Genomic DNA, 15,094 nt, shown 5'->3' with positions numbered 1-15,094 from the left:
GCCTTCGGCTCAGGTCATGATCCTGGAGTCCCGGGATCGAGTCCCGCATCGGGCTCCCTGCTCAGCAGGGAGTCTGCTTCTCCCTCTCTCGCTCCCCCCTCTTGTGCTCTCTCTCTGTCTCAAATAAATAAATAAAATCTTAAAAAAAAAAAAAAAAAAAAAATTCCTCATTATTTATTTATTTATTTATTTATTATTTGAGAGAAAGAGAGAGCATAAGCAGGGGGAGCATCAGGCAGAGGGAGAGTGAGAAGCAGGCTCCCCGCTGAACAAGGAGCCTGATGTGGGGCTCGATCCCAGGACCCTGGGATCATGACCTGAGCCGAAGGCAGACGCTTAACGACTGAGCCACCCAGGCACCCCAAATTCCTCATTTTTTAACACTTCATTGGTAGTTATTGCCTGATTATCTGATCTCAAAACTGTATCTATGTTATACTAAGTCTCGAGTCCACATATTAAATTTCTCTTACTTTTTTCCTTTTTTTTTTTTTTTTTAAGATTTTGTTTATTTCAGAGAGAGAGCATGAAAGCATGAGTGGTGGGGGAGGGCGTCAGAGGGAAAAGCAGACTCCCCACTGATCCAAGGGGGCTCGATCCCAGGACCCTGGGATCAGGACCTGAGCCGAAGGCAGACTCTTAACCGACTGAGCCACCCAGGCTCCCGATCTGACTTTTTTTTCCTAATCAGTCTTTTAACATCCTTACATTAGCTTTAGGGATCTGGAGGGCAGGTTCTAAAACTCTAGCTATTAATGTTACAAATAAGAATTATGCAACTTGAGGGGTGCCTGGGTGACTCAGTTGGTTAAGTGTCTGACTCTTGGTCTGAGCTTAGGTCTTGATCTCACGATCATGAGTTCAAGCTCTTTTAGGCTTCACACTGGGTTTGTAGCCTACTTAAAAAAGAAAAAAAATTACTCAGCTTGAAAAAATGTCTATGAAATGTAGCATGTTGTGGTTTCAAATTTTTTTTTCTTAAACCTGTGAAAAATCTCTATAAGCTCACTTGTATTTTGTTAAACATTAGGTTGTTACACCTTTGTGGCCAGATGTATCATACATTCTTGCTCATGCTGAGTTGGTAGTGTACCTTGTCCTTTTGTTCTTTTGACTTGTCTGTATTGCCATGGATATGTGTCAGTGCTTCCTTGATAAGGGAGTTATATGGCAGTAATCTGATTATTGTCTTCAGTTGTCAATAGGGCACTGATTTGTCTTGTTGGGAACTATAAGGTTCAGTAATAACGATCATTTTTCATTTTGACCCTGGAAAATTGAACAGTATTGAAGAAACATTGAAAATTTTCATATCTGGGTATCTTTATCCCCTTACTTTTAAAAATCACAAGGTTTTACAAATACAGGTAGAATATAAATAAAATCCATTTATTATCTATTTCACTTAAAAATTCAGAAGATTAAGAAAAGTCCTGGAATGAAAAATTAAATCACATTCTTATCAGTAGTATTTTATCTACTTTGTAGACTTTGTTCCTCCTCTTTGACAAATGAGAAGGTGGGAACAACGTTGTTGACTTGAATGAGCAGGTGGTGTGGGTTTTGGAACTTTTGATATCACAGAGAGGAATTTCCCCAAAAGTAACTGATAATGTTTTTACACTCATCAGCACTTACTGTCCTGATAGAAAACTGGTGAAATCAAGGCAGCGAGATACTGGTAGATACAAGTATAAATACCGTGTCATTCTTAGTTTAGTTTGATGAGTAGTGTTAAACTTCTCAGATATCAGTGTTTTATAAAGTATATACATTAACTTTGTATCATTTCCTGATTTTTAAGCCTAGGGAGTGTTCTTTTCCTTCTTCCTTCCTTCCTTCCTTCCTTTTTTTTTGATTAATTTTTGTGAGATTAATAATTGTGAGCAGGGGAGAGGGACAGAGGAAGAGGGAGAGAACCTTAAGCAGGCTCCAAAGCTCATCGTAGACCCCCACGTGGGGCTCGATTCCAAGACCCTGAGATTATGACCCAAGCCGAAATCAGGAGTCGGTCACTTCAACTGACTGAGCCACCCAGGAGCCCCTAGTTTGTAACTTTAGAAAGCTGTCAACCTAATTAATGTTAATTGAATGGACTACATTAATAGGACATTAATAACATTTTATTCATGTTAATTTCTATTGGAATATTTGACGTGGCCTTGTTGAACCTCTGTGACCAGTTAATAAAAATTAATCAATAAACAGGGCATTGTATCTACCCTATAAGTGATTTGATGCTGCTTTAATAATTGACAAATAAGAAGCATGTAAAAGAGATTGTAAATGTTTAAAGCATGCATATAAATTAAAAAGTCATAAACCTGAGCAGGTAACATATTTCTGGTAATTTGTTAGTGATTTTAATTAAAATGTAAATTTGGAAGTTACTCATATTTGGTAAAAGACTGTTTTGTCCTTTTTCTTAGTTCTTAAGTGATTTGTGAAAAACTGATGTTTCTATAGGTTCTGCACCCCCCTTAGTGAACCCACCTCTGCCTACCACTTTCCAACCAGGAGCTCCTATTGGGCCCCCTCCAACTGGAGGACCACCTCCAGTGAGGGCACTCACGCCTCAGAAATCATCACATAGAGCTGTGCCCCAGCCCTCGTTTAATTCAGCTGTCAACCAAGAAGGTAAGCAAGGCAAAACCAAGTCAAATCTAAAGTTTTGACTTGGGGTGGAAGGATGAATATTACTTGAATTCTTTGCATTCAGATAATATTTTTTCCAGAAATTCAGTTGTTTCAGTTAAGGAAGGCCTTCAGGAATACAGAGTTTAAAAAAAAGCTCCTTAGAATTCTAATACCCTGTATTGGGCCTAGCATTGGGGAACTACTGCTGTTATCTTTTTTTGTTGCTGGGCAGATTTTAACAATCATGGCTCTAAAGTTAGGTGCCTTTTGGCAGAGGAAGGTGAGAGGAGAATTTCTGCTTTAGAACTGTCCTTTTGTTCTGTGTTAGAACTGTCCTTTTAATACCTTGGCTCTTTTCCATGGAAGCAGTATTTTGTTTTCTGCTATTATTGTAAATATTAACAAATATTTATCAACCTAAATAAAAAGTAAAATATGCAAGCATTTTGAAGTTGTATATAAACAACATTTTTTTTTTTTTAAGATTTTATTTATTTGACAGAGAGAGAGCGAGAGAGGGAACGCAGCATGGGGAGTGGGAAAGGGAGAAGCAGGCTTCCTGCTGAGTGGGGAGCCCGATGCGGGGCTCGATCCTAGGACCCTGGGATCATGACCTGAGCCGAAGGCAGACGCTTAACGACTGAGCCACCCAGGCACTGCTAAACAATAAAATGTTTTAAAGCATTGTCTTCAGATACAACTTTAAAATATAAGTTTATTAGTTTCAACACTATATTTTGTCAAGTAGGAAATTGATTTTAGCAATAACCTAATGCTGGGTTATGCAGCAAATGCAGCAAAATGTGGAAATAGGAAAACAGAGGAGGGAAAAACTGCTGTCCATATCCTACTACTGAATACAATCAATATTATTTTTGTTTTTTCTTCTATCATTTCCTTTTTTTAATATTATATAAGTAGGGAAAAGAGCGACCTGTGAATATTTTGAAAAGAATGGTGTTAACAATGAGTAACAAAATGATAATGTCCCTCTGTTTGCCACATTATAACTTTGAAAATCAAGCTACAATAAATACTTGCATTTTTATTTTTTTAATTTTTATTTTATTTTTTATTTTTTTAGATATTTTATTTATTTATTTGACAGAGAGAGACAGCCAGAGAGAGAACACAAGCAGGGTAAGTGGGAGAGAGAGAAGCAGGCTTCCCGCTGAGCAGGGAGCCAGACGTGGGGCTCAATCCCAGGACCCTGGGATCATGACGGGAGCCGAAGGCAGACGCTTAACGACTGAGCCACCCAGGCGCCCAATACTTGCATTTTTAACCAACTAAAAATATGCCCAATGTTTTTGTTTACTTTCTCACTGTGTCTCTCTCTGTCAAATAAGTAAATAAAATCTTAAAAAAAAAATAAAAGCAGTTTTATTAAGGTTTTCTGTATCAACTCATGGTTAAAGTCATGGTGGTCTTGAGAACTGGAAAGAAATTAACTGATTTTATCAACTATTAAACTTATCTATTTGGTGTTAAAATGACTATTAAAGTTAGCACCTTGGTACTTAGAAGCTAGAGGTTGATGCTATTCACTAATTTTAGTTTCTTCTATACCTGACTTAGATCTCATAAATAGTAGAGGTACCTAGAAATAGATTTTAATTCTTCGTAAGCAGATGTTCCTGGCATTTATCTTTAAATCTTTAAATTGGTGGGAAAGCAAGTTAAGATTTTTATTTTTAGTAGTTGTTCCCTAGAATAAAGCAATCATTCTATTAACTTATATCACCTTCAGATTAATTCTAGATTCCACTCTTTTCCTTGTTTTGAAAAAAAAAAAAAGTGTTTTTATCCTCATAATTTATTTTCTCTTTAAATAGTACTGATTTTGATGACTTTTTTTTCAATGTGTACTGTTCTTTAGAGGTTTTTAATGCTGCTCTCAACTGCTGAAATCTTTCAGATAGTATGTAATTTTATAAACTGCACAAAGGACCATCTGTTTTAGAAGTTTGTAAAATTATTTAAAACTTTTATATATTTTGTATATTTAAAAACATGCATTATTTGAAATTTTTATTTCAACATTTGACATTTTTCCTGGGCTGTGGGTTAAAGTATTTGGAAAGTTATCTTAAATTTTAGACATTAGTGCTCAAATCTTTCAGAAATTGTAATAATTGTTCTAGTTTATATTGTAATAAACTTCCTTTTTAGGTATTACATCAAATACCAATAATGGATCTAATGTGGTTCACAATAGTTATGATGAAATTGAAGGCGGTGGCTTCTTGGGTGAGATGCTATGAAAGTTGTTTTTTGTTTTTGTGTGTGTGTGTGTTTTTGTTTTGTTTTAGTATGTGTTCATTATAGGAAACAGTGAAGAAAACTTCATAATCATGTCACACAGCAATAACTCATGGTAGCATTTTTTATCTCCATACGTTTAGATTTTTGTTAGTTTTTTTTTTTTTTCCTTTAATTGGGATCATGGGCTTTATTATTATGTTCTGGCTTATAGAGTATTTTTATGAATTAAATCTATTTAAGTATATTTAACGAGTTGAACATTAATATGCTTTCATTGACGTTTTGAATTAGAATTTTAGTCTGAATATAAAGTTTAGTAAATGATACAAAAGTAAATTAACCATACCAAGCTTATTTTTGTTCATACAAGCTTATTTTTATGTGTTTTTGGTTATAGTCTACGTTAACTAGATTTTAATCATTGCTATTACTTTGTTAGTAGTGTTTGTCTTATGTTGCAAATTTGATAAATGAAAGTATTAAATTACCCAAGGGATTTTAGCGTTATAATTCAATGGATGTATATGTTTATTTAAAGTATTCCGGAATATAAAATAGAACTTAAAAGTTACCTTGTTTCTAGCAACACCACAGCATGCTAACAAGAATCCCACTATGAGCCGAAGTGTTGGGTATTCATATCCTTCCTTACCACCTGGTTATCAGAACACAGCACCACCTAGTACAACTGGAATGCCACCCTCTTCCTTGAATTACTCAAGTGGGCCACAGGGCTTTACTCAGGTAAACTTTTTTTTTTTAACCAATTTTCCATCTTTTGATTTAAACTGTGTAGACATAAAAGTTTTAGGAAGCTGTAATGAATACTTTTAACCAATTAAAATAATGGATATTTCATAAGACTTGTTTTATTACATATCCCCAGAACCAAAAAAAATTGACCAGGAAATCTAGATTAGTTTTGTTATTTAGAGAAAAATTAAGTAACCAAGTCCATATATACTTCTGTTTTCAACTGAAAACATAAAGGCTACTTACTTTGAAATTATGTATCTCTAGACTCCCTTAGGTGCTAATCATTTAACTGCAAGCATGAGTGGATTAAGTCTACATCCAGAGGGGCTAAGAGTTATCAATCTTCTTCAAGAAAGAAATATGCTTCCAGCAACATCTTTGCAGCCTCCTGTTCCAAATTTGCATGAAGATATCCAGAAACTCAATTGTAACCCAGAGTAAGGCTTCAAATAGCATTTCTTATTCACTATGACATTTTATTCTAGAAGTTTTGTATTTTTTTGGGAACCATGCTATTATGAACAAGCAGTACAAACATTAATTTATGAAAATAGTTTTGCATGCAGGAAAAAGATCTTTGTTAATTGCTTACTTGATATTTGAAATATTCTAACTCAAGAAATAGGGTTGTAACTTCTAGGCTGATGACTGCTCTTATCAGCTCTAATGGGACTATGACACTCAATATCACTGTGGTGAATACATTATTTTTTTTAAAGTCCAACATATGGGGATTTGATTCTACATAATCCTTTATTTGCTCTCATTTTAAATTATTTTTCATAACAAACGTAATACTCTTTTGTCCCTTAAAATGGATCATTAATTTAAATGTATGTGGTGATAACTTTCTGATAAATTGAATTTTGTTATTTTTAAATGGTCTTTTTAGAACCTTCAACAAAACTGATCTTTTCATTAATAAACTTAAGCTTGCATTTGTACATTTGTGTCATCACCTTTTAATTCCATTGTAATCTAAATTTATATAAAGAAAAATAAGGGGCGCCTGGGTGGCTCAGTCATTAAGCGTCTGCCTTCAGCTCAGGTCATGTCCCAGGGTCCTGGAATCAAACCCCACATCGGGCTCCCTGCTCAGCGGGAAGCCTCCTTCTCCCTCTCCCACTACCCCTGCTTGTGTTCCCTCTCTTGCTGTGTCTTTCTGTCAAATAAATAAATAAAATCTTTAAAAAAAAAAAAAAAAGAAAAATAAGTCATTTGTTAGTCTGGGCTGCTTATGCACAAGCCAAGCCAAGAAGAGACTATTTTAATTATATAATACTGGGTTGTAACTATCCAGCCTCTCTTTCTGAATAGGACTTAAATATTTAATGGGATAAAATTTGAGAGGGCCTATTGAAAAGTTTCTTTGTAATTTGATCCACTGTTAAAATGTGTACCTTCCAAATCTTTTTTTTTTTTTTTTTGCCCAAAAATAATTATAGCAACAATTGACACATAATTCTTTTTTTATGATACATGGTTTTTACTTTGGTATAGGTTATTTCGATGCACGCTGACTAGCATTCCTCAGACTCAGGCCTTACTGAATAAAGCCAAACTTCCTTTGGGACTACTGCTTCATCCTTTCAAAGACCTAGTGGTATGTTTCACTAATGAAAGTAAATGTCTAATAGAAAATTATCTTGGTGATGAGGAATTTTCTACATTAGTGCAAGAATCACATGTGGAATTTATCTGAGCTATCTTTAGGAATTTGACCATTGACAGGTTCCTTTATTTGTAATTCAGCCATCATTTTTATTACCAAACACTTCAAAATGAGGTAAAATAAGCCTATTTTTGAAAAATTCAAGAGATACTGAAAGGAAATAAATAAATGAACCATGCTATTTTAAAAGTTGTAAATTATTTGCCCATTTAAAATACCCAGTCTCCCAGTTCTGCCATTCTTGGAGTAAATTTGTTGCTTTCAGAAGCTGTTCCCTCTGCTGTTTCCCTCCGGGGAAAAACAAAGAAGCCCTTCCACTTTTGTCATAAGGCTCTGGGACCTTGACATACTCTTGGGAGGATCAGTACATAAGTGAAGTGACTATCCCAAAACAAATTTATATTAAGACTTTAGAACTTCTAGTATGTAGGATAAACTTTAAATAGATGCATAATTGCAGAGTTTAATTGAATACTTAAATATAATATACCTTTACCTTACTTTATGACTTTTCATGAGAATTTAGTAAGCCTCTTAATGTAACATGAAGAAAATTCCTAATTTACTTGGTCATTTCATTGGCCATTTACCATCCATCTCAAAAATACATTGGATATTTACCATGTTGGTTTTGTAATATAAATGTTTAATGAGAAAATAAATACTTTTTAAGAGGCAGGATTTAATGAGAATGTTCATGGAGAAAAGTAGTAGTTTTTAAAATCAATACATTTTAGCTATGTAGTATTTTTGTGTGACAGTTTGGACACCTTTTTTAACCCTTGGTTTTTTTCTCCAAAACTATAGTATCCCAGAAGTTACTTGAAAGGTATGGATTAGTATTTGGCCTTTAGATGTGATGATCATTGCCTTTAAAAAATTAGTTCTGTTTTTTTAGCAATTGCCTGTGGTTACCTCCAGTACAATTGTGAGATGCCGCTCATGCAGGACATACATCAACCCTTTTGTCAGCTTTCTGGATCAAAGGAGATGGAAGTGTAACTTATGTTACCGAGTCAATGATGGTATGTTTTTTTTTTTTTTAAACATTTACAAATTTCAGTTTATGTTGTAGGGAAAGCAGATAATATGAAGTTTAAAGAAAAAAACAAAACAAAACCCAATACCCTGTCTTACTTACCTGTAATCCTTCTACTCAAAGATAACTTCTGTTAACTTTTTCTACACATTTATACTTACATACATATATATGTATGTGTGTGTGTGTGTGTGTGTGTGTATATACTTTTTGAACAGAAAATGTATTATTCTGATACCACTTTTTTACATTTATTATATTGGGTATATAATAAATGGCATATTTCATGGTATTATTTAAGCCTATAATTTAAGAAATATTTTTATTTAGAAATTGTCCCATGCCTTTTCTCTAGGGTGAAAGAAAATAAGTCCACAGAATAGCTGCCATTAGATACATTCACTGCTGTATGAAGGGTGGTGGGCAGTGCTAGAAAGTTAGTTGAATGTAGTTTTTTCAGTAATTGAGGAAGAGGAGATCTCTTTCAGAAGTTGCTTACAGTCTATGTTTAAGGAATATCATCTAACCTAAATAAAATCTTTAAAAAAAAAGGGGGGGGTGCCTTGGTGGCTCAGTCGTTAGGTGTCTGCCTTTGGATCAGGTCATGATCCCAGGGTCCTGGGATCAAGCCCTGCATTGGGCTCCCTGCTCCACAGGAAGCCTGCTTCTCCCTCCCCCACTCCCCCTGCTTGTGTTCCCTCTCTTGCTGTGTCTCTCTCTGTCAAATAAATAAAATCTTTAAAACAAACAAACCTTATAAGGAATATCATCTAACCAATAACACTTTATTAGGATTAGAGAAGAAAAAGGGTATGCTGATATCCATATTGAAATTTAGGTCTCCGGGATACCTGGCTAGCTCAGTCGGAGCATGTGACTCTTGTTTTTGGGGTAGTGAGTTCAAGCCCCATGTTGGGCGTAGAGCTTACTTAAAAAAAAAAAAAAAATTAAAATTAAGAAAAACGAAAACTGGGTCTCCTGTTTGAAAGGAAATTTCATTAAGCATTGGGAAATGGGGAATTTAAGACCTTTTTAAAAACCATTCTTATGTTTTTTTAGGAGTAAAGTGAGCATAGAGTAAGAACATAATTTTTACTCTCTAATAATTTAGAAAATGTATGTATAGTGTTTGGTATGCCTTTAAAATCTTATGTATATGTGCTTCAGTACGTGAAATAAATTTATAAATAAAGGTAGAAGTCACTTTAGTATGCAGCCCAGACCATTTCATGAACTATGGCTTACTCTTTAACATATGTAGGAATTTGAATTTCTAAACAGTTAATGGGAAGACAGGTGCAATGCTAATTTAGAAAATATTCTTTGAGCACTAGTATATTATAAGTGGTAGGTAACTGATGTTCCATAAAGGCATCATTAATTAATGGAAGTCACGGAACTGTTAGTCTTTAGCTTGTAAAGTATTTTTACCATAGCTTTGTAGGGTCAGCCAGAGTCTATACATTTTGTGTCAAATGTTAATATTTGTGTACCATTATGAAATTTAAGACAAAATTTAGTGTCACATTTAAGATAATAATTGGTATTTAATGAATTTTTATCATCCTTTCAAGCTGTTTTAGGAAAGCAATTTTAGCAAGAATTAAGACAAAGAGTATATTAGAAGGTAGGAAGAGAAAAATCACTGTGATTGTGGCTGTAAAAGCAGGACATACTTAGTGCCATTGAGTGTGGGGGAAACTTGAACTCAAAAACAAAGTATATTTATCTTTTAATATTTAGTCTATATTGGCTTATCTATAAATCCTCAAAATAAGAAAACTGCTAAATGCAAGATATATCACACTTAATCCTTTCAGTTTTATCATTGCATGTTGTTGACTTATAGTTCCTGAGGAATTCATGTACAACCCTTTGACTAGAGTTTATGGAGAACCTCACAGAAGACCTGAAGTTCAGAATGCTACTATTGAGTTTATGGCTCCTTCAGAATACATGGTAAGCTTTCATTTTTTATGTAGCATATTTATTAAACACTGGGCTTTAAATAAAACATTGTAGCATCCTTTAACAAAATTTTATGTTTTTAAATTTTATAAGTTATACTTGTTCATTATAAATATAGTTAATTAGTATATAAGGGTAAATTTGAAAAGTAAAAATATATGTAAAATTTCACCTATATTTCTTGTGCATCAATTGAGAAATTTGTACTATAATACCAGGATCATACTTACTTTTAAGTCACTTCCAATTTTTTTCTAATAATGCCGTGATAAACATTCTCTTGCAAGTACTATTACACACTTATATGAGAATCTGAGGTCTTGCATTTTTAAAATAATAATTATGCCTAATGTTTCATTAGCACTTTACATTTTACAAAGCACTTACATATTTTTGATCATTACAAACAACTGTCTGAATTAAGCTAGGTGAATGCTGTTAATCCTGTTTTACAGATGTGAAAAGAGTTAGGTGACTTGCCAAATATCCTTTAAGTAAATGGGAGACCTTGCATAAAAATCCATGCCTTTTGATTTGGTTACTCTTTCACCATGCCATAATTGCCTCTAAATAAAGGGAATATGAAGATAAGACTTAACATCTAACTTTTTATATTTTATTTTACCTTGTTATGTTTTTGTGGGGTAATCTCTGGGCAATGGGAAATAGAAATTATGAGAGTTCATTTTCTTTTCACCACAGAAAAGTGCAATGTAGAAGACAGTTTTGTGACACTTAAATGGTTGGTAATAGTTTTCCCTAGTGTCTCTTTGTTGAATTAAAGCCAAAAAATCAGAAGAAGCATCTCTTCTTTTGTATTGGCCTCCTGGGGTGTTTTTTATCTCCCAGGATTTGCAAAACTGACTTCCTTTAAATTTGTAAACTTACCTTACCTATATTGCAAGCTGTTTTGCTCCTTCTCCGCTTATCTCTTAGGTGACATATGCTATGAATCTGGCAAGTGATCTGTGCAAAAAAATATAAAAGTTAGTACACTCCAAAAAAAAAAAAAGTTAGTATACTACATGCGCAGTTCTCATTGTGGTTATTTGATGCTTTTTATTGAATTGAGAACAAATCTTTGAGTTTGGAATTTTAAAATATAGTTGTACATTTTTATGGATCTTGACTAAAATGTGTTGGTTAAGGAACCAGCTCAGGCTAACTTGATTTGTCACTTTCACAATTGTAATTTCCCTAAATTGTGAAATATAGTGTACATATGGAAAAGTCTATAAAACATGTGTAGGTCACCAAGTAATTATAAACACCCGTGTTAGCACCGTGCAGGTCGGAAATTGAACATTGCCAATACTCCCAGAAGCCTTCTGACTACATTTTCTCTCCTTGTCCTAGAGAAAAACTCTTCTGACTTAGGGCAATCACATCTTCATTTTTCTTTTTTTTTTTTTTTTAAAGATTTTATTTATTTATTTGAGACAGAGAGAATGAGAGAGAGAGAGAGAGCACATGAGAGGGGGGAGGGTCAGAGGGAGAAGCAGGCTCCCTGCCGAGCAGGGAGCCCGATGTGGGACTCGATCCAGGGACTCCAGGATCATGACCTGAGCCGAAGGCAGTCGCTTAACCAACTGAGCCACCCAGGCACCCTTCATTTTTCTTTTTTTAACTTTGCATCTGAAAACGATATAATATGGTTTGCCTATTTTTAAAACTCCTGTTATTTCTATATATATATATATATTTATTTTTTTTTTTTTTTAAGATTTTATTATTTGAGAGAGTGAGAGAGAACATGAGCACGGGGAGGGAGAGAGGGAGAAGCAGACTTCCCACTGAGCAGGGAGCCCGATGCGGAACTCGATCCCAGGCCCCTGAGATCATGACCTGAGCCGAAGGCAGACCCCCAACTGACTGAGCCACTCAGGCGTCCCTCTATATTATTTTCTTAATCCATTATTGTTTATTAGTGTCTCCATTTAATCTGTAAATAATATTTATGGTTTTGTTGTAGGTGGATTGGACAGATGGTAAGTTTAGATTTAATCCTGTTAAATGTCTTTAATGAGATCTTTCTTTTCTTCAGTTACGACCACCTCAACCTCCAGTGTACCTCTTTGTATTTGATGTATCTCATAATGCAGTTGAAACTGGATACTTGAATTCAGTTTGCCAGAGTTTGTTGGACAATCTGGATTTGTAAGTATCTTAATTCAGCTTAAATTTGAAACTAGCAGTGTTTGCAAAATGAATAGTTCCAAATTCAAAAAAATGCTATATATAATTATGTTCTAAATGTCCATTTAAACTCATTTGTTAATTTCAGGCCTCACTCTCTCTGAGGATCATAAATTTATCTAATCCTCCCATACACAACACTTTTTTCCCCCTTGAGTATTTTCACTCAAATCTCTGTCAGCATATCTTCTTACCTATAAATAATGGCAATTATTATTATTATTTTTAAAGATTTTATTTATTTGAGAGAGAAGGAGAATGAGAGAGAGAGAGCACAAGATGGGGGAGGGTTCAGAGGGAGAAGCACACTCCCTGCTGAGCAGGGAGCCAGATGTGGGACTCGATCCTGGGACTCCAGGATCATGACCTGAGCCGAAGGCAGTCGCTTCACCAACTGAGTCACCCAGGTGCCCAATTGCAATTATTTTTAACCTTAAGATACAAGTATCACAGCAAACAAAATTAGCATTAAATCCATAATATGATTTAATACCTGGTTCAGTTTTTGGTTTTGGTTGTGTCAGAAATGCCTTTATTGTAGGTTTGTTGAAATAAGAGTCCAAACAGTGTATACATGTTACATTTAGTTGTCATATCTATTAAGTCTCTTAAAATATCTGTACTTTTTTTTTTTTTAAGATTTTTAAAAAATTTATTTGTCAGAGAGAGAATACAAGCAGGGGGAGCGGCAGGCTGAGCAAGGAGCCCGATGCGAGCGAGACTCGATCCCAGGATCCTGGGATCGTGATCTGAGCCAAAGGCAGACGTTTAACTGACTGAGCCACCCATGCGTCCCAAAATATCTGTACTTTAAAATGGTTTCTTAGATACTTAGTGTAACCTATAAAAGCTAGTATGACTTTTCACTGTAATGAAATACAGTGTTCTTGTGTGGTATGGAAGAATGTGAAGGACCAGATCTTATCAGAAATGGACTAAGTCCCTCACCTGGGCGAAAGGAGCCTCCTTGTTCTTGCCAGCATTTGTATTTTTAATGAGCAACAAGAATGAAAACTAGCTTGTCTAAGAAACTGAGGGTCCACATATTTAAGACAAATACTTTTGCTGCTCTTAAGATGAACAATGTAAGAAGAGATTTGGGTAAACTTTTTAAAAGATGTGCAGTATATTAATTTATATTATATTTTAGGGGCTCATGGGTGGCTCAGTTGGTTAAATGTCCAACTCCTGATCTCAGCTCAGGTGTTGATCTCAGGATCTTAATTAAGTTCAAGCCCTATATTGGGCTCCATGCCCAACTTAAAAATATATAATGTGTGCGTATATATGTATATGCATATGTGTATATACATACACACATATATACATACACATATATATTATATTTTAGAATTGCTAAATGGTAATTTTTTGAACTATTTTTGTTAAAATCATCTACAAAGTTCACTATAAGAACATGAAAAGGTTTGTATATACTCTCAATATTTTTTTATATACCATTTCCTATGTGATTTATATAACTTTATATAGGTGTAGTGAGTTTTGGATTGCTGTATTATTGCAGGGTTTTGTTGATTGTTTGGGTTATGCATAATGTTTTCACTTTGAGTCGAGTCTGTTTTCATGCTAATTAAACATTGGGTGGATTAAGCATTTATTTCGGGACAATTTCCATAACACAAAAGTAGTTCTTTGTATTTTAACTCTTCACAGATATTTTTATATATGTATGAATATGGAAAAACTTGATGCAATACTCTTCTGAATTTGTTTGTAGGCTTCCTGGCAACACTAGGACAAAAATTGGCTTCATTACATTTGATAGTACAATCCACTTCTACAGTCTTCAAGAAGGTCTCGCTCAACCTCAGATGCTAATCGTTTCAGATATTGAAGGTATATAGTATATACTTAAAATTATTGAAACGCCTTAGGAGTTTTCAGTTTTATAAATATATCATGAATATTTGACATTATGTATGTATGTTTGGTGTGTATGATATGACTGTACTATATTGAGGAAAAAGACCTTGAGTATAAAATCATAAACTTATTGGAATTATAAGAGTCCTTTAGTCCAATCCCTCATTTTACAGAAGAGACAACAGTAATAGAGGTAAAGTGAATTCTGAGGCAAGAAAAACAAGTTAATGTTCAAACTCAGATTAAATGTAGGTTTCTTTTTCCCTTCTTTCTTTCTTTTTTTTTTTTAAAGATTACATTTATTCATTTGACAGAGAGACCCAGTGAGAGAGGGAACACAAGCAGGCAAGCAGGAGGAGTGGGAGAGGGAGAAGCAGGCCTCCCGCCAAGCAGGGAGCCTGATGCAGGGCTCGATCCCAGGGCCCTGGGATCATGACCTGAGCCAAAGGCAGACGCCCAATGACTGAGGCACCCAGGCACCCCTCCCTTCTCATTCATTTATTCAAAAAGTACTTGAGGAGAGACATATAAGAGAAATGGAATAGAATAGAGGGCCCAGGAATAAACCCTCACATATATGCTGAACTGATTTTTTTTTTTTTAAGATTTTATTTATTGGGTGCCTGGGTGGCTCAGTTGGTTGAGCAACTGCCTTCAGCTCAGGTCATGATCCTGGA

At 34.7% G+C, this 15,094-nt stretch overlaps 1 protein-coding gene across 1 annotated transcript in view; it reads left to right on the top strand.

Moving 5' to 3' along the window:
• The window catches only part of SEC24A (SEC24 homolog A, COPII coat complex component), a 64,041-nt gene that overhangs the window by 23,201 nt on the left and 25,746 nt on the right, over window positions 1-15,094 (top strand). Inside the window, exons 3-11 of the mRNA XM_032425205.1 lie at window positions 2,467-2,637; window positions 4,810-4,887; window positions 5,486-5,646; window positions 5,923-6,095; window positions 7,159-7,261; window positions 8,229-8,355; window positions 10,219-10,328; window positions 12,382-12,494; window positions 14,272-14,390. Coding sequence (XP_032281096.1) covers window positions 2,467-2,637; window positions 4,810-4,887; window positions 5,486-5,646; window positions 5,923-6,095; window positions 7,159-7,261; window positions 8,229-8,355; window positions 10,219-10,328; window positions 12,382-12,494; window positions 14,272-14,390 — 1,155 coding nt within the window. The remainder of the gene's footprint in view (window positions 1-2,466; window positions 2,638-4,809; window positions 4,888-5,485; window positions 5,647-5,922; window positions 6,096-7,158; window positions 7,262-8,228; window positions 8,356-10,218; window positions 10,329-12,381; window positions 12,495-14,271; window positions 14,391-15,094) is intronic.

The sequence above is a fragment of the Phoca vitulina genome, unplaced genomic scaffold, assembly GCF_004348235.1.
Source record: "Phoca vitulina isolate PV1807 unplaced genomic scaffold, GSC_HSeal_1.0 scaffold32, whole genome shotgun sequence".
Lineage (NCBI taxonomy): Eukaryota > Metazoa > Chordata > Mammalia > Carnivora > Phocidae > Phoca > Phoca vitulina.
Note: the sequence above shows the minus strand (reverse complement) of the source record. Positions and strands in the feature narration are given on the sequence as shown.